Below are 25,915 nucleotides of genomic sequence, written 5' to 3'. Positions count from 1 at the left end.
CGACCGTGTGGGGGCTCCATTGGACTTTTTCCATCAGAATGTCCAACCAACACAGTTTGAGAGCTGGATATAAAATTTTCTGACAACATGATCTGATCGGACTTTGTCCGATCGTTTGTAGAGAATTCCGATCGGACAAAGTGCCACACATGCTCAGATCAAATTACGAGACCAAAGCTACTGGCTACTAGCCTGAACGTAGTCTCGTCGGAACAAACTAACGTCATCACGTTCAGAACGATCGGATTTCCAACAACTTTGTTCGACCGTGTGTATTGCAACACCAGTTTCGGACAAAATCCGTCTGAAAAAATCAGACGGATTTTGTGGTCGGAATGTCTGATCATGTGTACAAGGGCTAAGACTGAGCTATTAATATTCCCCCCTGCACATGCCCCCCCCCCATGACTTTTCCATCAAAATCAACAATGCAACCATCAGGCCCTCCCCTCACGCCAGGGTACTAGGTGTAATCCTAGACTCTGACTGTCATTTTAGCCCCAAGTTCAATCATTGTCAAAAGTTTGTAGAATTCACCTCTGTAACATCTCTAAAATTTGCCCCTTTTTAACAAATTTAAAGCTGAAATAATCTAAAAAAAAAAAAAAAAGTTGACAGGTAGAATTTTGATGATCGACCATATTGGTCTCTTCCATCATAAGTGCTTTTCCCTGCCCGTCAGTATTAATGTACACCGGACCACGCTTGTGTATCTCCCATACATTTATGGTATGGCTCTGTGGCATGATGATGTGCCTCCTGTGCGCAGTAATGCCGCATACACACGACCGGACTTTTCGAGGGACTAGGTCCGACGGATTTTCGGCAGAGTTCTGACAGAGTTCTGATGGACTTTCCGAATGAACGGACTCGGCCACACACAATCACACCAAAGTCCGACGGATTCGAACGTGATGACGTACGACCGGACTAGAATAAGGAAGTTCATAGCCAGTAGCCAATAGCTGCCCTCGCGTCGGTTTTTGTCCGTCGGACTAGCATACACATGAGCGGATTTCTCGGTAGGAACTGGGTCCAGCGGAGTTCCGGCGGAAAAATTTGAAACATGTTCCATTTCTAAAGTCTGACGGATTTTTGCAAATCAAAAGTCCGCTGCAGCCCACACACGATCGAATGGTCTGCCGGAATCGTTCCGTCGGACCTTTGATGTAGAAAAGTCTGGTCGTGTGTACGCGGCATTAAGGGGCCAAAGAGCCTTAACCTGGAAGAAGATGGAAGAGCCCATGACAGCTAAGGGTGCTGACAGCACAGTGCTGGAGGAGATTGTTCGGCAGGTAAATGTGCCATAATATAGAAACATAGAAAAGTGATGGCAGAAAAAAGACCAAGAAAAAGACAGAGTTTGTACATGTTTTGTTTTTTTATCTTTTTGTTCTAAGTTCCTGTGTTCCTAGGGGCTCTTTTTTTTTTTTTTACTTTTTTTTCAAACTGAGTTTACATTTGCTTTAAGAAATCAGATGAAAGCATTCATATAACAAGCACTCTGGCTCATCTTTTTACACTTCTGATGGTCTTTCAAATATTTTCTGTATATCAAGGTTATCTTGCTATAGGGATCTATGCTCCTAGTAAACTAGATAACAGCTTATCACTATCTGAAATATAGCATTCAAGAAATGCTCAAACATACACACAACACAGCGTTTGCACCTGCAACAGTTTTGCTAGCTGGAATAAAACAGCAATATAAATAATGCACTACATACAAAAGCTTAAAGCAGATCTGATCCATTTATATTTAGCAATATCTCAAACACCTCTAGATTACGATCACATCCTAATAATTGTGGATTATTGTTACGATTGCTCTTTATTTTATTCTAACGAAGAATGAAACAGCAGAAGTCGATCTACAACATACACTGCATTCCCACTTACAGAAGATATATGAGGCACACTCAAGCTTGAACAAAACTGATGACAGGGATCCAGATTGAGAATAGGATTCTTCAAATATGGTATCATTATATTGGCAGTAAACAATGAATTGCTCTGGCTTCCTTGTGTGTCCATCCCTGAATTTTAAAACACTGTTCCTTATAACTCTGGAAACCTCAGGAGAATTCTGAACTGGTCTCACTGCCTTCCACTGAGAATTTGTGGCTTGGTTGCCATAGTGACATCGTATTTCTTCAAGAATTGTTCATATTGATCCGTGGACAAGCGTAAATGGCCAAGCTAGTGAGGAGAATAAAAGGGGTGGGCAGCACAAAAATGACCAGAGGTTATGGGATGGGAATTGGTTCAGAGAAAACGCACAATACTAGGTGTAGAGAAAGAAACTGTATCATTTTTTTTGTTGCAGGATTTGGGTTTGTGTACCTTGGGTCATTGTTTTCTCTTACTATAGAGTGAAAGAAACTTGTTAGTCACTTGTCATGTCAGATCTTTGGTGCTTGTCCTGACACAGCTGTCAGCCCCAATGCTCTGTGTGCAGTACAGGGACTCGCAACAAAGAGCCAGGAACATGAATTATTTATTGACTGCCATGTGGATGAAATTCTGTGATAAGAAATGAACACACTTCCAATAGGGCACAGGGCAAATCAGGTTTGATCAGGTAATTGCACGCTTAAGTCTGTGATATGAAGATGCTTTAAGGCACAAGGAATGCAAACAAACACAATGCGCCATATGTAATTTTCAGGTCCCATTTCTATTGTGCTGCTGAAGTGTGGCCACAGTTGACCTTCATAAATAAGCAACCAAAAACCTCTACATGTAACCTGTGGTTTAAGTAGGGAGCGACACAATGCATAGGGCTTACTTAAAGAGTAAATAATTTGCATGTAAAGAAACAGGCAACTATAACTAAACAAAGGTTTTATAATGTACAGTGATACCTTGGTTCACGAACATAATTCGTGAACCGAATTGTTTGTGAACCGAGGCAAATTTTCCAATAGGGTAATTATAGGGTAATAGGTTAGTCCGTTCTGAACTTATTTTTTTGTTTATATATATAAAATTATGAAATGTATGTACAAAAAAAAAGGATTTTAAACATATTACATTAAGCTCACCTCTTTCGTCTGTACATCTAAAAAGAAAAAAAAAAGAAAAAAACTATAGCTCCTCTTTAATCCTTGCCATTTTTTCCCAACCAGCGCACACCGATATATGTCAGCAGAATGGCACTGGTGGGCAAAAGGGAGTACAGAAACGTTCCCTTTAAGAAGCGGTGCTGATATTTTTTTTATATATTTTGGGGGGATATTTATTATATCAAAAAGTAAAAAATAATGTGTTTTTTTCAAAATTGACGCAGTTATTTTGTTATAGCGCAAAAAATAAAAACCGCAGAGCTGATCAAATACCACCAAAAGAAAGCTCTATTTGTGGTAAAACAAGGATGTAAATTTTGTTTGGGTGCAACGTCGCACGGCCGTGCAATTGTCAGTTAAAGTGCTCTGGTTGGGAAGCGGGTAAATCCATCCAGGGGGTGAAGTGGTTAAAACAATCCCAAACCCCAATTTAAATGACTAATCTAGGGGCCAGAAAACAGCACTGCACATACAGGAGAAGATCATTTGAGGGCATTATAAAGTTGTAGAATTCATATGAACTGTTTTTCCATGATTCCCAATCAAGTGAGCCCACCCATGGTAGTCAGGGGGCAGAAACCCCTATCTGAATGGACTGGTTCGCTTAAGACTCTCATCTTGCATTGCTCTTCTCAATATGAACGTGTCAGAGTAGGGAAAGATGGTCGTGACTCATGTTCGTGAACTGAAGTGGAGTTTGCGTACCGAGTTGTTCATGAACGGAATCGTTTGTGAATCGAGCTATCACTGTAGTTATAAATTCTAATTAATTTAGTTAAAGTGTGACTAAAGTGTAAAAAAAAAATGCCAGCAGGCAGGCTCTTTATTACAGAAGGGACAGGCAAAGTATTTTCTACAATAAAGCATACTTACCTGCCTGTTCGCTATTTTCTTTACAATGTACATTTTAGAATGCACACATGCATACAGTAGTGCCTTGATGCCAGGATGAATGAATTCCTGTGCATGTGCAGGAATTACTTTATTCAGCGCAGGCATATCAAGACAGCCAAAGACCCGACACCCAGATGAAGCCGTAGCCCAGGTTCACATTGATGCGGGTTAGACATTTCAAACCAGCAATGCAGTCCGACTTCAGGGGGGCAATTTGACAGACATATGTGTGGGTTCATGCACAGATGTCTATTGAAATCGCCCCTAAGGTCACCAAAAGTACTACAGGAACTACTTTTGGGAATCGGTGTGGCGTCGAACTGATTCAGACGGTGCCATTGCCGGCAATAACCATCATTTTGAAATTCGATTTGACATGTCATTCAAAATGAAAAGGTTCTCTCTGACGAATTCGTCCAATACAAATGGCACTTGACATGTACTGGCAAGTTACGATGCTTGACTCACAACCAATGCTCTCTGCTCCCTGGGAGGGACTCTTTCTTTCATCTAGTCTCCCTCACCCCCTCCACTTCCATATCTCCCCTCTCCCTTCTCCCTTCTCCCCATTGCTCCCCCTCCCCCTTTTTTTTTCTTCTTCTTCATCTTTTCCTTTTTTCTCTCCCTCGTTATACATACTTCTCTTTCTATGTTTCCTTTCTTCTTTTCACCCTAGTTTTTCTTTTCTTGTATGCTTCTTTAAATTGGTATGCCCAGACCCTAGTTGGCCTAGTTGACCATCCCACACCAGTCTTCTCCTCATGTAATGGTACATTTTCATGTATGTCTGAAGAACCCTTCTCTAAACCTGGGTTTGCGTCTACATGGTCCACTTAGGAGGGTCTCCAAACCTTGGAACCTTTGTTACATTTTTGAGGTTGCTACCAGTCTACATATAGTCTTACCCATTTATTGTTGCTTTAAAGTAATGGTACAGTGTTGTTTTTTTTTTTTAAGTAACAAACATGTCATACTTACCTGCTCTGTGCAGTGGATTTGCACAGAGTGGCCTGGATCCTCCTCTTTGCTGCTCCTGGCCCTTCCCTCCTGTCAAATGCCCCCACAGCTGGTAGCTTGCAATGGGGGTACCCAAGCCGATCTGCAGCTCTGTGCGTCCATTCAGACACAGAGAAGCAGTTTGGCCCTGTCCCCTCTCTCTCCTGATTGTTTAACAGACTTTGGCAGCAGGAGCCAATGGAGCTGCTGCTGTGTCTCAGCCAATCGGGAGGGAAAGTCCCGTATGGCTGAGGGACTCATGGACATCACTGGATATAGAGGGAGCTTAGGTAAGTATTACGGGGGGATGAGAATGCATTCAGATAAAAAACCTTCTGCCTTTACAACCCCTTTAAGGGATTTTGCTTTTTCCTAGATGTAACTATGCACAGACTGAACATATACTACTTTATCTGGACTGTATTTTCAATGAAGCTATCTTTTTGTTGTATCTGTCACATAACCTTAAATAAATAAAAAATAAAAAAAAACGAATAGGCTGAAATTGCACCACATTGAACCGTATGTGAATCACAAAGAAACGCGTGCGTTCCTGTGTGATTCCTGGTGTGAGCTGGCCATAACATTTTATTCAGGAAATTAAATGTCTGTTTTTTGCATGCCACTGAAAAACAAACCCTAAAAATTTATATTGCAAAATGTTAACTGTAAAATAACAGAAAATATTATTCATAGAAAATGTCTTTGATCACTGCAATACAATCTAGATGTATGATTTTATTCAGTTATATGGACCATCTACAAATGTTAAAGTGGTGTTAAAACCAGAAGTAAACATTTACTATATTGCAGCTTACCAGTTATTAGATGTAATGGCTGCATCCGTTTTCTTCTTTTAGGCTTCATGCACACTAGACGTTTGGCCATTTCTCCTAGATGCCTTTTCTCCTAGCAACTGTGTTTTGGCAGAAAAAAATGATTGATGCTTGTAACCAAGTATAATGCTTTTAGGCACATCAAGAGCTTGGGCTTTAATTCATTTAATTCGTCAGAATAATAATTTATTCTGCCCACTGAAATGAACTAACGCTCAAGTGCTAATGCAAATGTAGCAGTTGGAGGGTTGAGACAAACTGTTTACCACTGACAGGGGTAAAAACTGTTGCTGTAGAAGTGTTAGCTGAAGTTTGGCTTCAGTTTGTTAGGGCATTTACAGTAAATTTGTTAGATACACTAACACTCCCCTCCCCCTAGATTAACAATGCTTCTTCATCCAGAAAGGAGGCACTATACTACAGGAGGTGTGTTACTGCCCAGGGAAAAAAGCCTGAAAAATAAAACGAACACAGCCACCATATTTAATGATTAGTAAGCTGCAATATTTTAAAATTCTGGTTTTGGTTTTAATCCCACTTTAATTGTGCTTTAGCACCAGTCTGTAAAATCTCTTTGACAGCCCGTTCACACCTGAACGTTTTGTAGCCCTACGCCTGAAGCTACAAAACGCTGGAGGGGAAAAAATCCATTATTCTCAATGGAGATGGTTCACATCTCCACTCCATGTCGCCTGAAGCCCTACGCCTGAAGCTCAAACAAGTTCCGGACCCTTTTTTGTCGCGCAAATTGGGCTGATTTGGGCGTTTTCATTCCCATAGAAACTAATGGAAACGCTCGATTCGAGCGTTTAGCGCGACAACGAGCGTTTCTACGGGCGTTTTGACGCTGTATCTGCTCAAGAAAAAATAAGCAGATGAAAAATATTTTTCCTATTGGCTGAAAAAAAAAACGCTGAAGTTAAAAAACGCTCGTTGTCGCGCGTTGTAGTGTGACAAAACGCTCGTTGTCGCGCATTGTAGTGTAACAAAACGCTCGTTGACGCACGTTGTAGTATGACAAAACGCTCGTTGTCGCGCATTGTAGTGTGACAAAACGCTCGTTGTCGCGCGACAAAACGCCGGTAAAAACGTTCAAACACGCTACGCTCAGGTGTGAATGCAGCCTTAAAGCAGCTCCTGAAAATAGAAGTGAGCTTGCTTGTGTGTTTGTGTGTGTTTGTGTGTTTGTGTGTGTGTGTGTGTGTGGGGGGGGGGGGTGGCCTAGGAACTCTAGTAACTACATTCATTAAGTTGAGATCTAAGGCACTACTGCATCTGACTGCTATTTTCATGACCCTCGTATAATAGATGGGTTACTATCCCCCATATTGTAAACATATATCTTAACCACTGCTACGTCCCCATACTCCCCCCAGAAAAGGAGACCACACCAAACTGGAGTAAATAATTGGCCGTAGCAGCCAATTAACTTTGTTTATTAAATATTCAAATAAATTAACATCAATAAACATAACTGTATAAAAACTGTAATAAAACTGTAGTATCCATTAACTCCACCCGTTGGTCTTTGCAGGAAAAACCCACCACTCTAAACACCATCTCCAATCCGGCACTGCGGTACCTTAAAACTAAAATAGGCCTCCAGCTGACCTGCTGGCTCGAAAACACAAACCACTGACCGCAGTGCACCCGGTAACCACCTTCCAGCTAAAACCACCGTTAGCTGGACCACCACCCACGGGCCCCATATCACCAATGAGTCCCGCCCTCTTCCATAACTGGGGTTTAACCGCAAAGACCAACACCACGCCGCTGCCACGACATCCTGGTATCTGAAATGCAAAGTATAAACATTAATAACCACAACAAAACCCCCCAAAGATTAGGGAGGGAGGGTGGGAAGTTCTCTCCTCGTGGCCAGACTGATCCTGTGTGGGAAGCCACTCCCCCCTCTGGATGCCTGCTCCTCCGCCCCCTCCCCGCATGACCAGAGCCTTATTTATTTAACCCCCTATTCCCTCTGTCATGCCGCCCTGCGCTTAGTGCTTTCTCTTTACTGTGCTCCGGGCTCTCTGGAGATTTGAAAATGTCTCCATGCAAGGCACCGGACGCATGGATTTCAACAGTGTTTTTTTTTTTTTTTTGAAGCACGTTGCCTGAGGCTCTAATTGGCTTTAAAAAAGGGTTGGCTTGGGGGCACAGAGCACTGTGCCCTGAGCCCACCCACTTTGACAATAGCAAATTATTATTCACTAATGTCTTCCTGATTCTCCTCCCAGCCAATCAGGAAGCCCTACCCTGGATCCTTGTCATATGCCTCCTAAGGTAAGGAGGCCTCTGTCCATCCATCTCCCGCAGGGTGATGGATTTGATTGCCATTTTCATGTCAGTCTCCCACGGGGGGATTTGGAGATCGCCATCTTGCTGTCCGTTATGTAAATCGTTGGTTTGCAAACCTCCCCCCCCCCCCAAATATTGAGCACCAGCCACCAATGAATGTCATGGTTGTGCTGTTCACGGGTCCTCCAGCAGGAAGCTCTGGCATGGAAAAGCAAAGCCTTGCACCTACCAAGATGGCCAGGTTTACAGATATTGAAACTGGGACCTGCAAAGCCAACTCAAAATTATATCTCTATATACGTTTTCTGCTTTATTGCACAGATTGTGTAGGTGGTGCCTTCCTTAAATAGTATTAGTCTAATCTGCAGTTCCTATGCTTTGTTGGCAACAGAGATGAATATTGGTCTTTTTATTCTATGAAACTGAGCATTTCTACTGACTAGACTAGAATATATCTTATACAGTGAAGCCTATTTATATACTTGCCAAAAAAAAGAAAAGTGTGTTACTCACAGAAACCAATCAAAATTCATAGTTATGCCTTAAAAGGCATTTTGAAATATTAAACAAAAATGACCTACGATGTAATTTTCTGAGTTCTCTGCGGTGTGTGGGATATGTATGGTTGTTGCATCTATAAGAGGTTATTTGTACTCAGAGTCTCTAGTAGACCTTATAAGGAAAGGTATGAAGGGAAACAGGAAGTGACCTGGGGTGTGCCATAGTCATGTAGACAGTACACCTAAAACCCAAGTATAATTAAAAGAGAAGAAATGGAAAGGGAAAGAGCGGGTGGGACAGAAACGTCGACAGGAAATGGAGGCTAGAGGGCGGGCTTAAATACAGCCCAACTCCTCCTACAAAATCAGGCTTACCTGCGGTCGGCCGTCTCACTTGTACTCTGAGTCTCTAGTAGACCATATAAGGAAAGGTATGAAGGGAAACAGGACGTGACCTAGGATGTGCCGTAGTCACATGGACAGTATGCCTAAAAGGGACAAAACAAAGATAGTAGGATGAGCTAACAAAAACAGATTTATTGAAGTCACCGTATGCAGCGAATCAGCAAAATGCATGAAATGCCCATGACATCTCCACATGTGGAACTGGGATATATGTAGAAGCATGCTGAAATCCACCTACCTAACTTCTTAATTACGTGAACGGTGATCCCTTGGCGAGAAACAGCGGAAACCTCCCCTACCCTGATAGAATGGCCAGGATGAGCTTTGGTGACCTACTTAGGTTTGACAGCAGGGCGCGGCAATGTTTCATGAACTGTGTAGTGGAGAGGGGAGTACTAGGGAAAGGTAAAAGTGGATTATTCCTGGGTTTGTCTACAGTGATCACCATGAGCTGATCTAAAACGGTCACTGGGCTCCAGGCATCGCTGGTCTCGAAAACTCTAACGTCAGTACCGGCTCCTGTCTGCTACATTTTGCGAGTGTCCAGATGCAACCGGAAATAATCAGTGTACCTACCTAACTGGTAGATCAAGAGTATGCAGGATTTTGTCCAGTACAAATTAATTTACCTGGCCTGAGAAAACCATAGAAAGCCAGATACATGGCCACCTTGAGGACCAAGCTGGGTAGCAGCCCGAAAAGGGCCACTGGATAGTAAAACGGACATGCCCCGGAAAATATGCCCTGTAATGGGGAGTCTGCTAACCGTGGTGCTACACTTCTGAATCTCCTTAAAAATTGCCTATACAGGATGTGCTGCATAAATAGAAGGCTTATTAGGGTCCCGCAAGGGCAACAATGCTGGACATCTACCGGATATGTCTTTATAGTACTGTGGATAGCTTGAGCTATGAGTGGCAGAAAGCAACGGATGCAAGTAGACATAGGATGTTGTGGCAATCACACCTAGGATATCTGGACTAGAAAGCCTGGAAGCCTGGAATACCTTAATGTGTCATGAGCCCACCTTACATTAACTGTCTATGGCTTTTTTTTTTTTTTTTTTAAATTGTATTTTTTATTAAATTTCAAAGCAAGTACAAAATAATCAAGCAAAGAAATGATCAGTAAGCAGAAATAAGCATAGATTATAACGTAAACGTTAACCATAGAAGTCAGATATTAATGTCCATAGATGCAGGCACAAAAGTGAACTGCATACCTGTTTCAGTTAAAATAAATAACATACAGTTTATGAAAAACAAAAGTCGGTACGACAATAGGCTGGAGGCCAAAGGTAGACAAAGCAACAGAACAACCATAAGAACATCATGACAATTCTCAGGGGAAGGAGAGAAAGATACCCAGACTGATACATATAGAAAGTTAATGTGTCACAACGCAGGAAAATGGATATAAAATCTTTTCCAGGTGGTATAAAACACCCCTTCAACTTCACAGAATTGATCCAACAATCCCACCCAATTGTTGGCGGTGTAATAAAAAAAACGGGTCCCTCCTTCACATCTGGTGGGAATGTCCCAAACTTTCCAACTTCTGGACTAAAGTCTTTCAACTCATTTCCCACATAACCACTCTCCTCCTAGACTTCACTCCAGCCTAAGCATTACTGCACCACTCTTCCTTACCTATGAAAACGTATCACAAATCTCTAGCTTTACATCTTTTGGCTCAGTGGCCAGTTCAGTGGCTCAACACCTCCTTTCTGACCTTGGGGTGATGAACTTCATGACGGGTCACGCCCATTTTCCTTAGGCCGCGTACACACGCGGGGACTGTCTGCCGAAACTAAGTTCGTCAAACAGTCCGCTCAAACTTTTGAATGAACGAACACGCCCACACACGGCACTTTTTGAGCGGACAAATACAGCAAACTTTGTTCGTCGTACTAAGTCCGCGCAACTTTTGAAATGAACGGACTCGCCCACACACGAGGCAACAGTCCGCTCATTTCGAGCGCGTGTGCAGGTAGGCGGGCCCGCAACGGAGACGTCGCGGGCTCCGCCGCCTGGAATGTACTTAAAGGGGAACCCCAACGCCGAAAAAAATCGGCGTGGGGTCCCCCCAAAGTCCACAACAGACCCTTGTCCGAGCACGCTACCCGGCCGGCCAGGAAAGGGGGGCGAGCGAGCGTGCCCCCCTCCCGAGCCAGACCAGGCCGCGTGCCCTCAACATGGGGGGTGCCTTGGGGAAGGGGGGGCCGCGCGGCCCCCCCACCCCAAAGCACCTTGTCCCCATGTTGATGAGGACAAGGGCCTCTTCCCGACAACCCTGGCCGTTGGTTGTCGGGGTCTGCGGGCGGGGGGCTTATCGGAATCCGGTAGCCCCCTTTAATAAGGGGGCCCCCGGATACCGGCCCCCCACCCTATGTGAATGAGTATGGGGTACAATGTACCCCTACCCATTCACCTGTAAAATAAAAGTACCCAAAAAAAAAACACAACACACGAGATAAAATATTTTATTGCACAGCTCCGGGGGTCTTCCGTCTTCGGGGGTCTTCTCGCCGGACTCCTCCGCTATCTTCTTGTAGCTCTTTTGCTAGCGGAGGAGTCCGGCTTTCTTCCTCCCCGCCGCCGGCCTCTTCTCCCGACTTCGGGGGTCTTGTCCCCCTCTTCGGTTCTTCTGCCGGGCCACCGCGCCTTCTTATAGCTCTTTTACAGGCGGTGGCCCGGTCTTCTGTCGCCGCCGCCTTCCGTTCTTCTGCCGGGCCACCGCGCCTTCTTATAGCTCTTTTAGAGGCGGTGGCCCGGTCTTCTGTCGCCGCTGTTGCCTTCCGGTCGCCTTCCGTTCTTCTTCTTCTTCTTCTTCTTCTTCTTCTCCAGGAGATGTTGACACGTCGCTCTCTCCAGCCGGAATGCCAGAGCCGCGCTGTGCGGCCACTTATATAGTGGGTCTGTTGTGGACTTTGGGGGGACCCCCACGCCGATTTTTTTCGGCGTTGGGGTTCCCCTTTAAGTCCATACCAGGCGGCGGGGCCCGCGACGTCTCCTTCGCGGGCCCCGCCTACCTGGAGACGCGCTCGAAATGAGCAGACTTTCCTCCGAGCGGGAACAGTTTGCTCATTTCGAAAGTGGCCTACACACGGACTCAACAACTCGACTGTCCGCTCAAACCAAGTTTCAGCGGACAGTTTTTCGGAATTTCCGAAAAACTTTGTTCGTCAAACTGTCCGCTGAAACTGTCCGCTGAAGCCCCACCCACGAGTGGACTGTCCGCTGAAACACTGTTCAGCGGACAAAGTTGAGCGAACAGTCCGCCCGTGTGTACGCGGCCTTACAGTTCACTCTTTCCATGTTACTGTATTTCCGTACACGAAGCACACTTCTATTGTTGGACGGTTGTCTGGTGGTTCCGTGGCTGTGCCATGGGAGGACCGGACCTCCCCAGTCCGCACTTGGTCACCTATATCAGTATGTTTGGGTCAACTTTATTTTTTTTTTTTTTTTTTTTACAACTTAGAATGATATGTATTATCTGATTCATGGCTTCAGTTACCCATTTTACACGTATTGATTCCTTATATGATCTCTTTGCATTCTTATCTGCCTACATTCAATTGTTCCCCTCTTTCTCAATGATGTGGAGGTATTAAACTCCAATACAACGCCTACTCTAGTGATTGTTTAAACTTCTTGCACTAATTTATAAATCTTTGTACATCATTCTGTTTGGAACATCTTTGTAGCTCAATGTATGCATATCTGTATGTTCACATTTTTGGATTCAATAAACTTTTCTTGCAAAAAAAAAAAAAGAAGAAAGTTAATGGGAGGGGGAAAGGTGGGCGCAAAAGCCGGAAAGAAGGCACTGCCATCGGCGACTGCAGCCGTTAAGGGTGTACGGACCGGGGGGACCCAAATTCCGACCGGTCCCAGGGTTCCCAGACTTTATCAAACTGGGAATCCAAACTGTCTATAGCTTTATAAAACTGTTGCGCTGGCCCAGTTGGAATCAAATCCATTGTTAGCAGAGAGAAAACCGGGGACAGTGTAGCACAGGTGTTTGAGTCTGCAACCTGTCTGAAAATAGAGGGTAGTTCAAACAAGAAAGAGCATCCACTGCTGTATGCTCTGCACCACGTCGAACCTACAGTAAATGTGGAAATGGAACTGAAGGGACAGCCAAATCAGCCTGCATACAAAAGACATAATGAGCAAAGACCTGGATCTGCTTTGTTAAATAATTCTGAGGTAACCTAATTATCCGTGGAGAAAATCACTGTCTCCTCTATCAAAAAGCGAACCCCAGCCTGTGCTGCTGACATTATGGGATAAATCTCAAATAAAGCCGATATCTTTGCAAACCCTGGAACATTCAAGATCTTGTCTGGCCATGGCCCAGCTGCCAGTGAGTGCCACGAAATAGCCGCATAGCCTTTAGTGGCTACTACATCACTGAAAACCTTAAATGAAAAACCGACTCTGCAAGGATGAACACGGCGAGCCTGTTCCAGTGTTGAAGGAACTCGTTCCACATACGCAAGTCAGATAGAGCCACAGAATTTAACTTGACCCGAGAGTCTGAGTCAGGGCCAGATAAAACTTTGGGATGGAAAGCTTATGGTTGAGCCTGTGGCCCCTGGACTTTACAACCATGGAGATGTCACGGCAACCGTACGACTTGTCGGCTACATTGTGGCGGCAATTAAGAGGGATGCCAAATTAACATTAAATATTTTTTTTTTTTTTCATATTCCCAAGAATGAAGTGAGCCAGGGAATGGATGGAGCACTTGCGCTTCTACTAAGCTAAAGGCCTGGGGCTTGGTACCAAGGGGGTCCTGGAACCTGCTGATGTGCCTGGAACGGCAAGAACCACCAGGGCCAGACTTGGATGGCTTTCCAAAGCCTCAACTCTGCCCCGCAACTCCTGACAGAAGGCTGCCAATGAGCTCAGAGTGGTGTGAATCTGTGAAAAGGAAGGACGAGGAGACAGTCCATGGGGTAACCTGCTCAGCTTGAGAACCTGAAGTACAGGGGAATAATAATCGTAATAGTTCCACTTAGTACGTAACGTATGGGTGACCCCGTCCCCCTCTAATGTAACGCAGAAACCTGTGTTACATCAGAGGGGGGCGGAGTCACTCATACGTCACTGGGGAACCCCATGGCTTCCCTCACCAGCGTCAGAGGGGGCGGGGTCAGGTGATGGGTGGCCCCGCCCTCCTAATATAAGAAACGTCAGCGCTGGGATCCCCGCAGTGTCTCCGCAGTGGAGACAGAAGACGGATGCATGTATGGACAGCGCTGGACTGAGAGATCCCCCGTCGCTGGATCAGATCAGCCATCGCTGGACCCCGGAGAGATGATCATCCGTCGCTGGATAGCAAGAGTGGATTAGCACTGCTGGAATCTTTTTTTTATTTTTTTTATTTTTAATAAAGAAATTTTTCAAAAGTGTGCTTGTCTTATTTAACCATTTTTACACTTTCTTTGTGAAATGGTTGGGGTACTTTTGTACCCCCTTACCATTTCAAACAGGGGGGGGCAGGATCTGGGGATCCAGGCACATTAAGGTATTCCAGGAGATTCTGATAAGCCCCCCGCCCACAGACCCCCACAAACACCGGCCAGGGTTGTGGGGATGAGGCCCTTGTCCCCAACATGGTGCTTTGAGGGGTCACAGACCCCAAAAGCATCCTCCCAATGTTGAGGGCATGTGGCCTGGTATGGTTCAGGAGGGGGGGGCGGTCTCTCGTCCCCCCTCTTTTCCTGCGGCCTGCCAGGTTGCGTGCTCGGGTAAAGGGTCTGGTATGGATTTTTAGGGGGACCCCCCACGTCAAATTTTTTCTAAGTTCTTAGTTCTAAGCACGGGAAACATGCGCCCCTTCACAGGCATACTATAGACACCCCCCAGGTACGAAATTTAAAGGAATATTACACTTTTATTGTTTTACTTTAATCATTATTAAAAACACTGCTCCTGAAAAAATGTCTGTTTTTAAAACTTTTTTTGCATTGATCCATGTCCCCTGGGGCAGGACCCGGGTCCCCAAACACTTTTTAGGACAGTAACTTGCATATTACCCTTTAAAATTAGCACTTTAGATAACTCCCATAGACTTGTACAGGGTGTTCCGGCTTTTAGAATTTGCCGCAAACAGCCCAAATTGTTCACTGTTCGCTGAACAGGCGAACAGGCAATGTTCGAGTCGAACATGAGTTCAACTCGAACTCGAAGATCATCCCTAATTGGCAGGCAAGCAATGCAATGGCCACATAGCCCAGCTATTAGCGGGTGACCCTATCTGTTCCAAGTACGGCGTGATCAGCCTACCTTGATCGTGGAAGCAGGAATGAATTGCAGATCGTTGTTCATACCATGTTCGGTGATGTCAACTTTGATATTACATATTCCATGGCAGCAGTTTGTGTGTTTTTCTGTTTGTCTGTTTTCTTCCGTGGCTCATTTAATGCCTTCCTGTCTTTGGCAGCTGGAGCGCATTGGCATTCCAAGCTGCTGCTTTCTCTCCTGGGTTACTTCTGCCCAGGGGTTCAGTGCATAGGGGTGGTGGTGATGTAATTTCAGTGGAGAAATTCAATCAGCGGTCAGTACTGTTGATATTGGGATTTCTCTGTGGGCAGCTTGCAGCAGTTTCCCTAAATGCTGTGTGCAATTATCACATGTATATGCACAACATTAACACCCTGGTATGCTGCCTCATGTTTCTGCTAAGATTTGATCACCTGTGCAGGTTGTCTATCTGTATGTGCAGTTCACACTGTGGGTGTATCACTGCCCCCACCCGTGGCCAGCCCTTGTGTAGCAGGTATGAGAGGGTGGGTTTAACCCTTTACTTTCCTTGCTGGCCTGGGTATTCGATTTGGATTCTTTAACTATTTCCTTTCTACCCTATTTTTCTTTTGTGAGTCCTTCTATATCAGATTGACAATACACGGTACAAGATAATAAAGACCTCATTGGTCACAACATTCCTCTTCCAAATGTACAGTATTTGGCATAGGTCACTGTCCAGCCTTCAAAGCAGAAGCTATGAATCCTCCTGCAGGCACCCACTGCTATGTCAGCCACTCCAAGGAGGGAGCCTGCTGGGGATTCGGGACTCCAGTCCCAGAGAACAAGTCTCTGTTTGAGCTATGCTAAGCCCAGGCAGTTGGAAAAAAGGGTGGTGATTCCCAGCAAATGGAATCTCTGGTGAGGCACATGATGCAAGAATCCCCTAAAGAGTGGGATACAAGCCACACGCAAAGTTCAACAAGCCATTGCGATGTGTTCTCCCACTAAGATGACTAGAAAGAACTGGATCTGTCTCAGCCAATCTATCCATCTATGACCTCAGACAGTGAGGAAAGAGGAGATGAGTCTCTTTACCCTGGTAACGCCTTTTGGTCAAGGCAATGATGGGTGCATTTACATGAACATAACCTGTAGAGTATCCTGCAAAGCAACATTAAGTTCTGTAAGCACCTTGGGCTCAGTTTTCAACTAGTGTGACTTATCTTGGGATTTGAATACCATTGATTTCAACGGCACCCGTTCCAATCTATGTGACTTAAAGTTGCAACGACTCTGGGAAGGTTCCTGCACTATTTGGTACGACTTTTGATTGAGCTTTGATCCAGGAGACTGTAAAGTTGGTTCGGGTCTCAATCGTATCAGTACCTCCCTTCTGAGAAAACATGTCGGTTTTATTTGAAAGATGCAGTGAATAGCCCAAAGTCGGCCTGGGCTCTTGTGGCCATGTTGAAAAGAATAATAATGTTGTTGGAGAGTGTGGACATAATATTTAAGATCGTGTTCAGAAACTCTGTATTTCAGGAGCTGGAGCTGGTGTTGGTTTCCATGGTGAGGCTCCAATTGACATAATCTGCATAGTGGCGTGGGTTATGCTCTCGTCAGTTATGGCAAGTGAGGACTATGGTTGGGGCCTGGGCTTGCTGATGCTGATCCCACCTCTAATAGGCGTAATATAGCATTCCCTTTCAGGGAGTTTCATCTTTGGCAAGCTGGACAGCACTACAACCTGTGCCACAGTTGGCAAGTTGGGGTCCTGAATCAGGACCGACGCCTGATAGACCAGAAGATGACAGTCCAGAAAACAAAGTTTGGAGCGTGCGAGGGTCATGCGTTTTTACAGACCAGGTCGGGATTTTAGGAAAAGCTGGTGTGGAGACCAGATTTCCCTCAGAAGTATGCTAAAGCTTGAACTCGGGTATCCAAGAAGCTTCTGAGTTTGGGCTTCAGACTATTGGGAGGTCAGAATGGTCTTTTTTGGGACATCCATGGTCCATCAGAAGTTCTCCTCATTTCATATGAATTATTGTGGACCTTCTGCACCTGAGACAGTTTTCAGCAAGTGAGAAGTTCAAGGTGGAAGCATTGTCACTGATTCATAGGGGGGTCAGCCAGGTGACTGACTTGTTGCCAATAGTCCTAAGATGCTTAGTTTTATGTTCCCATTGTAGAAGACCTCTGTAAGTTCCTGCGGTTCGCTGTAGGTCAAGACCAGCTCCAGCCATTCAAGCTTTCAACATCACCCTGTGTATTTTCAGGGTCTTATTGGTGTTTATGGTCTTTAACAAAATCAGGAGCATACACCTGCATAATTGCGTGGATGTCCTTCTCCTACTGTCCCAAAACAAATGGCAGCTGCTGAAGCCTAGAGCTCAGGTCTTTTTAATGCTCCTCAAATTTGGCTGGCAGCTGAATCTGGAAAAGAGTCACCTAGGGGCCCACTCAGTCTCTTGTGTACTGCAGGGCTCAGGTCAATATACTCAAGGGGACCATTGCCTTGACTTTGGATCCTGATGTTATGGAACAGAATATTCCTGGCCCTGTCTTCTTCACACCTGCGTGCCTTTCAGTGTCTAAAATGATTGGCACTGTAATGTCTACGGTTCCGAAGGTCAAGCTGGAGAAGCCGGCCCTTCCCAGAAGGGGTTTCTCCGGCAGCTAGGAAGCAGTATTCTGGCCATCTACATAACCCCAGTCATGAGAGTGAGTCCCCTGGTGGTTGCAATGGAGAAACTGACTAATTTGCCATTCCATTGCCCCATTTCCTGGTTCACAATCATGTCCCATGCTAGCAATATGGAATGAGGGAGTTTGCTACCTGCTGGGGAAAAACTCAAGGCAGGCGGGACTGTCGATTTCACAAAATTGTTTTGAACATTCTGAGGCTACGAGCAGCCTTCTGCTACAGGTCTTTCACCATATAATGAAGGGAGCATCAGTACTTTTAGGTTAGTCAACACTACGGTGGTCTCCTACCTTAAAAGAAAAGGGGGACTCACAGCTTGTTCTCTATTACAGGAAGCAGAACCAATTATATCTTGGTCTTAGAAGAATTGAGCTTACATCTCAGTGGCTTATGTCCCCAGAGTCCAAAATAGTCTAGCAGACTTTCTTTCCAGAGTCCAATTGAACAACAACGAATGATCTCTACTTGTGGAGGTTTTCAGGCACAGATGCCCTGATGGATCATTGGAAATACAGTAGGAGCTGTGCATTTCCTTCAGTCCTGGTCAACCTCAGGTTTCTACGAAGATTCCAAACAGAGATTGTGGAGGTAGCGGCATTGATGCCTTATTGGCCAATTAGGCCATGGTTCCCCTTGCTAGCACAGTTGAAATTCTGGAACCCAATGCACCTTCTCCTCAGGCCAGACCTTCTGTCACTGGGTATAATTCTACATCCATGTCCAGCACAGTTGCATCTGATGGCCTGGTTCTCGAGATTGGAAGTCCTCGGCTGCTTCACCAGAGTCATCTCTGCTCCCTTGAATACTAGAAGAATGAACACAAACAAAGTTTACAGGAGAATCTGCTCAACGTTGGTTCAAATACGTGTCTGCTCTAAATATTCTAGGCTTCCTCCAGTCGAATTTAGAGCTGGCTCTATTGGTCAGCTCCCACTGAGTTCAAGTGTCAGCTTTATGCACAGGTGTATCCCGGTCTAGGCATCTTTTCCTGTCCAACAATTTTTCAAGGGAGGAGCTAGGCTCAGACCTTGGAGTAAGTGGAGTTTTTCCAAATGGAGTCTCCCTCTTGTTCTCAAGCCCCCCTCTGGAGTTGAAGTAGAGTGTTCTAGGGCTGTCTACATTAAAGGCCACTCTTTGAAGTTCAGCTTTTTCCTGGCCATCATGTCAGCATGAAAAACCTTAGCGGTCATGGAAACCTTTTCTCGTCATAGAAAACTTTTCTTACGTTCTTTCCAGTTCGAGTGGTGATGGTACCTATGCTTGACTCAATTCCCAAGAGTCTTTCATGGGAGCCAAGAAATTGTTCTGCCAAGAGTTTTAGATGTGAGAGAGGGCACGCTGTGACTTCATTGGCACATTTCTAGTAGACAGGAAATCCTGAGTTGACTCCCAGCAGTGCCTTCCTTCAGTTCTAGGAATCCCTCAGATATTGTGAAGTTATATCTACAAAGCTACAACTTTCTTCATGCTTTTGAACGCCTGTTCATTCTTTTGCCAGAAAGTACAGAGAAATGTGCTTCATCTAGGAATCTGTGGCACAGATTGCCTAGGCCATCCAATAGGCTCACAGAACCAAGGGCTTGGCTCCTTTGGAGGTAGTGTCTGCTCATCTGACCAGGAGTGGGAATACACCTTGGGCAGCTTCGCAGCATGTGGTTGCCAAAGTAGTCTGCCAAAGTAGTCTGTAAGGGGCTTTGTGGTCCTCAATCAATATGATTATGGCTCATTATTGTGTAGAGTCTTTATCCTCTGTCTATTTTGGCTTGCAGGTTCTGTCTGTTGATGGTACAAATTAAGGCCTTTGTGTCAGTATTGCCTGCCCATTGGGTGTATGGCGAGTTCGTTTCCATGCGTATGCTGCCATGCAGTCAGTCAGAAAAACGGAAAATTTCCTATCAAATACTCACCGTAATTTTCTTTCCCTGATGAAATCCATGACAGCAGGAGTCCCCCCCCCCCCCCAGTGTCTTGAAGTGGCTAGTTACAGAACGGGGCCTCTGGCTCATAGCAAAGATTTATGTAAGTGGGGTCCTATAGGGGAGGAGTGGAGCCGGGATTAACCCATATGTATGCTGCTATGGAGTTCATCAGGAAAGGAAAATTACGGTAATTCCGTGTACACATGAGCGGAATGTCCGACAGAAAAAGTCAGACAGAATCTTTTCATCATATATTCCGATCGTGTGTATGCCTCATCTGACTTTTTTTTTCAAAAATTCTGACGAACCTAGAAATAGAACATGTTTTAAATATTTCCCACGGAACCAAATCCTATCGGGAAAACCGCTCGTCTGTGTGCTGTTCCGACGGACCAAAAACGACGCATGCTCTGAAGCAATTAGGAGACGGAGGCTATTAGCTATTGAACTTCCTTTTTCTAGTCCCATTGTACATGTTGTACGTCACCGCGTCCTTGATGATCGGACTTTGGTGTGATCGTGTGTATGCAAGACAGTTTCAGTGGAACTCCGTCGGAAAAACCTTCAGAGTTTATTCCGATGGGAAAACTGGTCGTGTGTATGCGGCATAAATATTTGATAGGACATTTTCAGTTTTACTAGGAATCCCCAGTCATGCAAAGGGGACATTGTTAAATTACCTAAAACATGATAACCATTAAAACGAAAACAATTGCATTATTACTGATTGTATTTTATATAGATAGAACAAAACAGAGCACATTCTTTCAATTAATGAATATTGCTATTTCAGTTGGATTAGACTCAAAACAATCAGCCTATCATAGTGTGTCCAAAAATGTATATAGGTAAAACTGCTTACTGATCATTTTCCTCCTAACTACTAACAGACACCAAAAGCCAAATTTAATAAAAAGAAAATTTATTTTCAAGTCCAACAACCCGTAGCAGCTAATTGGAATTAATTCTGCAGAAGTCAGTGCAAAATGAATACTGACTGGTTGCTATGGGTTACTGTATCTAGCTACCTTGGGATATGAACAGTTCTAGTACTAATAAATAAAACTGGTATAAAAAATGCATCTATAATAAATAGAACTGCAATGGCTTCAAATGTATAATTATCAATACATTGGATTTCATTGAAGTATATCTGAAGTCAATACTTTTTATCTGTGTTATCTGTGTTATCTGTGTTATCTAGGCAATGTTGGTAATCACTAAGATAAATTTCATCAACTCTGCTACCAGAAACAAGCAGAGTGACAATTTTCTATCTGTCTAGCTTGGTGAAAACTAGTAAATGGGCCCAATTAAACCTTTACTACATCACTAAGAGGGCCTCTTACTTATTGAAGTCTGGTCAATGAGTGAGTGTGATCTAATGAAGATCCTGCTCATTCTAATTTGCAGATTCTCGATTCCCAATAGTTTTATTTTCCCAGTAAATTAACATTATATTTCTTGCTAATAAGGAATGTTTTCCAGTGAGTTGCCCTGATCTGGGTCAAATCCCAGTTTTAATAAGTAGAGCTTTGCCTCCCTTCCCAATTATAAACTTATTTAATGTCTTCCTTAGTTCTGAGTAATGAAAGAAAGAATCTGTGGTGCCGATTTACAAAATGAGCATCATTCAAAAAATTTGGCAAAATAACCCCTTTGCGCCAACCGTACGCACATTTGCGTTAATGGCTTTCAGGGGTTATACCATGGAGATGCATGCAGCTGCATGCATCACCCTGGTACCATTTTTTAAAGGGGGTGGTCGGCTCTTTAGGGATAACAACCGATGCAGCTAAAAGTCCCCCTCACGCCGCTCTCCACCGCCTCTCCCGCTGCCTTCCACCGCTCTTCCCGGTTCTCCCGTCCCACAGGCTAGAAAGAGACTGGAACGCAGCCAGAAATGGTTCTTCTATGTGTAAACACGGAAGCGACATCACAACGTCACTTCCGGTTTACTCGGCTGCAAATGGTGCCATTTAAAAAAAAAAACTACAGTATTCAGAACCGCCATTTTTGGTAACATGAATACTTTGAAGTGCAAAGGAGGGATTTGAGGTCTTTTACCGATCCTTAGAAAAATTTTGACCCCCGATCCTTAGAAAAAAGGGTACCTGTCACCACCTAAATAATAATTAAAAAAAAATGTTAAGCGCCCCCGTTGCCGCGAGCTTGTGCAGCACAGAAAACGCATGCGTAAGTTGCTTCATATGTTCCAATCACATATGATATATCGCTTGGATCATTAGAGCGTGAGCAAAATTTCTAGCACCAGACCTCCTCTGTAACTCTAACCTGGTAACCGTTAATTATTTTTAAAGTGTCACCTATAGAGGTTTTTAGATACCGTAGTTTGACGCCTTTCCACAAGTGTACACAATTTCAAAGTATGACATGTTAGGTATCTGTTTACTCAGTGTAACATCATCTTTCACATTACACAAAAAAATTGGGATAACTTTACTGTAATTGCGATTTAAAATAGCGTTTGAAAGACCGTTTCACAAATACCATGTGACATAAAATGTTGCAATAATCACCATTTTATTCTCTACGGTGTCTGCTAAAAAAAAAATATATGATGTTTGGGGGTTCTAAGTAATTTTCTAGTAAAAAGCAACAAATACCAGAAATAGGCTTAGGCATGAAAGGGATAACCATGAATAAAGCACCTAGGCTAGATGGTTTATACCCATGAGTTCTTTCTAAGTCATATTCTTCACGCAGAACTATAGACCTGTAACTTTGACTTATACTATAGGTGAAGATACTTAAGGGACTTGTGAAGGACCACATACAAGTGTATCCGCTAAAAAAAAATGGCGTAAGTAATAGCCAGCATGGATTTAAAGAAGACAGACATTGTCAAACAAGTCTACTTTCCTTTTATGAGGAAATAAACAAAAACCTAGACAAACTGGTAGCTGTTGGTGTAGAATATTTGGACTTTTTTTTTAAAGCTTTTTATGTACAGTATCTCAAAAAAGTGAGTATACGCCTTACATTTTTGTATTCTCCTCTTACATATTGTATCAAGTATTTTATTATATCTTTTCATGTGACAACACTGAAGAAATTACACTTTGTTACAATGTAAAGTAGTGAGTGTACAGCTTGTATAACAGTGTAAATTTGCTGTCCCCTAAAAATAACAACACACAGCCACTAATGTCTAAACAAAAGTGAGTACAGCCCTAAGTGAAAATGTTCAAATTGTGCCCAATAAGCCATTTTGCCTGCCTGGTGTCATGTAACTTGTTAGTGTTGAGGAACCCTTCACTAACTTCAGTGTGTACAAGACAGCACACCACACCCAAGTAAATCCAATCTGCTTACCAGAGGGAAATGGTAAAAAGCCATGTATCATGAAACAGAGGATCAATGTATCACACTCCAGATAATGTAAATCGATCACAGGGACTCCATATCTAGATCGCATATAGCCACCAACTCTTCAGACTCCAAGACAGGGATGCATATGATAAACGCTCATCAATGTGATATAACCCAAATAGAAGAAAATAAGACAGCAATAGTGAAGCCCCTAAGGTATAATTTATTATAGTCTACTTACAGGTGGTAGGAAAATACAGGCATCATGATGTGTAAAAAAAATTACGTGGCACACAGCATGCTTGCATCGGCCAGCCTGACATGTTTCATCCCATAGGACAGGCATATGCAATTAGCGGACCTCCAGCTGTTGCCAAACTACAAGTCCCATCATGCCTCTGCCTCTGGGTGTCATGCTTGTGGCTGTCAGAATCTTGCTATGCCTCATGGGACTTGTAGTTCTGCAACAGCTGGAGGTCCGCTAATTGCATATCCCTGCCATAGGATATCATCAGACACCTCTTAGTGCATAATTTTCTGCTTGTGTAATTGGATTTTCCCAGAAGTCTACACTAAGATACAAGTCAGATTTCACGCATCCCCTGCATCAAAAATGTAATTTTTGGAGAGATAATTACAATAGGAACACGTCTAAAGGGATACAGGCCCAGCAGCTTTTGTCATTAGTGCCCTGCAGGTGCAGCAGCTGATTGATAATTATGGACCCACTCCCATTAGATTCACTTTCCCCCATCGAAAAAGACAAACACACAGGGATTTCTTCAGAATAACAAAAGGTAGAAATCTAAAACATTTTTTTAAAAAATCAAAAAATCTAAAAAAGTGAAGGTACGCTTTAATAACAGTTTGCAATACCAATCTGCAGCTTCTATAGCCCACAAAATATTTTCTTGTATTAACATAAGTATAGACAAGAGAGAGAGAAAATCCTCCACTGCCTCCCGAAGCTTGCTTAACTTCATTATATTGTTTTGATTATGCTAGCAATCCATCTTGTTTTCTGTCGTCCTCTTCTCCTTTTTCCTTCCATGATTCCCAGCATCAGGGTCTTTTCCAATGAGTCCTCTCTTCGCATTAGATGGCCAAAGTATTGGAGTTTCAGCTTCAGGATCTGTCCTTCCAGTTAATATTCAGGCTTGATTTCCTTCAGGATTGACTGGTTTAATCTTCTTGCTATCCAAGGGACTTTCAAGAGTCTTCTTCAACACCATAGTTCAAAAGCATAAATTCTTCAACATTCAGCCTTCCTTATGGTCCAACTTTCACATCCATAGGTTACTACTGGGAATACCATAGCTTTGACTATATGGCATTTTGTCAGTAGGGTGATGTCTCTGCTGTTTTATTTACCAGATCACAAAAAATGCTGCAGAGCTTGGAAAGAGTGCACAGAAGTGAATTTTGTCCACTTCCCAATGAACTGAAATTTAAGCCATGGGTGGCCCTGTTGGCACCCGCCTGTCCTGTCTGAAAATCAAAGGAGCTGGGCAGAAAATGTTAATGGATTTATTTTCAGCTTTGACTAACTTTTAATATTCACCTCCTCGCATAAAAAAACTTTACAGTCTGCTAATCAAATTTATTTTCGTTTTTCTTTTGCAGATGACATGAAACAGAATCCCTGGATGTCCAAAGTGTGTTATTGTAAAGTATGTTGAAGATAGTGTCTTCTTGATCTCCATTTTTCTATGCTTTATGAGTAAATGTGCTGATTATTTATAATGGTTTGGAAATAATTCTCTTATTACAATGTTGTCAATATTAAGCATATTTAATCAAGAAATTATATGAATCAGGGTTGTTTATAGCAATATAAAATAGGTTGAAATAATATTGTAATAATGTAATAAAGTAAATGGTTACTGTGATGTGTTTGAATAGTATTGCTTACATGTACATAATAAAATAAAAAGTACAACATTTACATAACGAAATATAGGCATACATCTTTGTCAGTGTAGTAACACAGCAAATGAGATGCAACAACATTGTGGAGATTATTATCTAACTGAATAAATATGTAAAGTAGAGAACCATTGAAGCAAACAACAACAAGTAACTGTTATGCCCTGTACACACCGTCAGAAATTCCGACGGAAAAGGTCCGATCGGATTATGTTGTCGGAAAATCCGATCGTGTGTGGGCTCTGTTGGACCTTTTCCATCGGAAATAAGTTTGAGAGCTGGATCTAAAATTTTCTGACAACAAAATCAGATCTGACTTTTTCCAATCATTTGTAGAGAATTCCAATGGACAAAGTGCCACGCATGCTTGGATTAAATTACGAGACCAAAGCTATTGGCTACTAGCCTCTACGTAGTCCCATCATACACAACGAATGTCACCTCGTTCCAAACTATCGGATTTTACGACAACTTTGTCTGACTGTGTGTATGCAACACAAGTTTCAGCCAAAATCCGTGTGTACAGGGCATTAAGCTTACCATAGTTCAATTAAAATTCAGTCGGTTCAGCAGTGACTGGCTGAATTGCGATCAGCGAGTTGCTTTCCCTGCTTGACAAAAGCCAATCATTTGATTGACTCCTGTTGAAGCAGAATGTTGGAAAACTGTTCTCATTCAGCAACTGATCAACGTATTCTAAGCCCTTGTACACACGGTCGGAGAATCCGTCAGAATGTGTCCTATCGGACCGTGTTGTCGGATAATCCGACTGTGTG

At 43.5% G+C, this 25,915-nt stretch overlaps 1 protein-coding gene across 4 annotated transcripts in view; it reads left to right on the top strand.

Moving 5' to 3' along the window:
* The window catches only part of WDR72 (WD repeat domain 72), a 451,594-nt gene extending 426,492 nt beyond the window's left edge, over window positions 1–25,102 (top strand). For all 4 annotated transcript variants that reach the window (XM_077473505.1, XM_077473507.1, XM_077473506.1 and 1 more), the window contains exon 20: window positions 24,837–25,102. In XM_077473505.1, coding sequence (XP_077329631.1) covers window positions 24,837–24,892 — 56 coding nt within the window. In that variant the 3' untranslated portion in view covers window positions 24,893–25,102. The remainder of the gene's footprint in view (window positions 1–24,836) is intronic.
* The last annotated feature ends 813 nt before the right edge of the window (window positions 25,103–25,915 follow it).

The sequence above is a fragment of the Lithobates pipiens genome, unplaced genomic scaffold, assembly GCF_037356315.1.
Source record: "Lithobates pipiens isolate NorthernLeopardFrog02 unplaced genomic scaffold, aLitPip1_a1.2 Scaffold_8, whole genome shotgun sequence".
NCBI lineage: Eukaryota > Metazoa > Chordata > Amphibia > Anura > Ranidae > Lithobates > Lithobates pipiens.
Note: the sequence above shows the minus strand (reverse complement) of the source record. Positions and strands in the feature narration are given on the sequence as shown.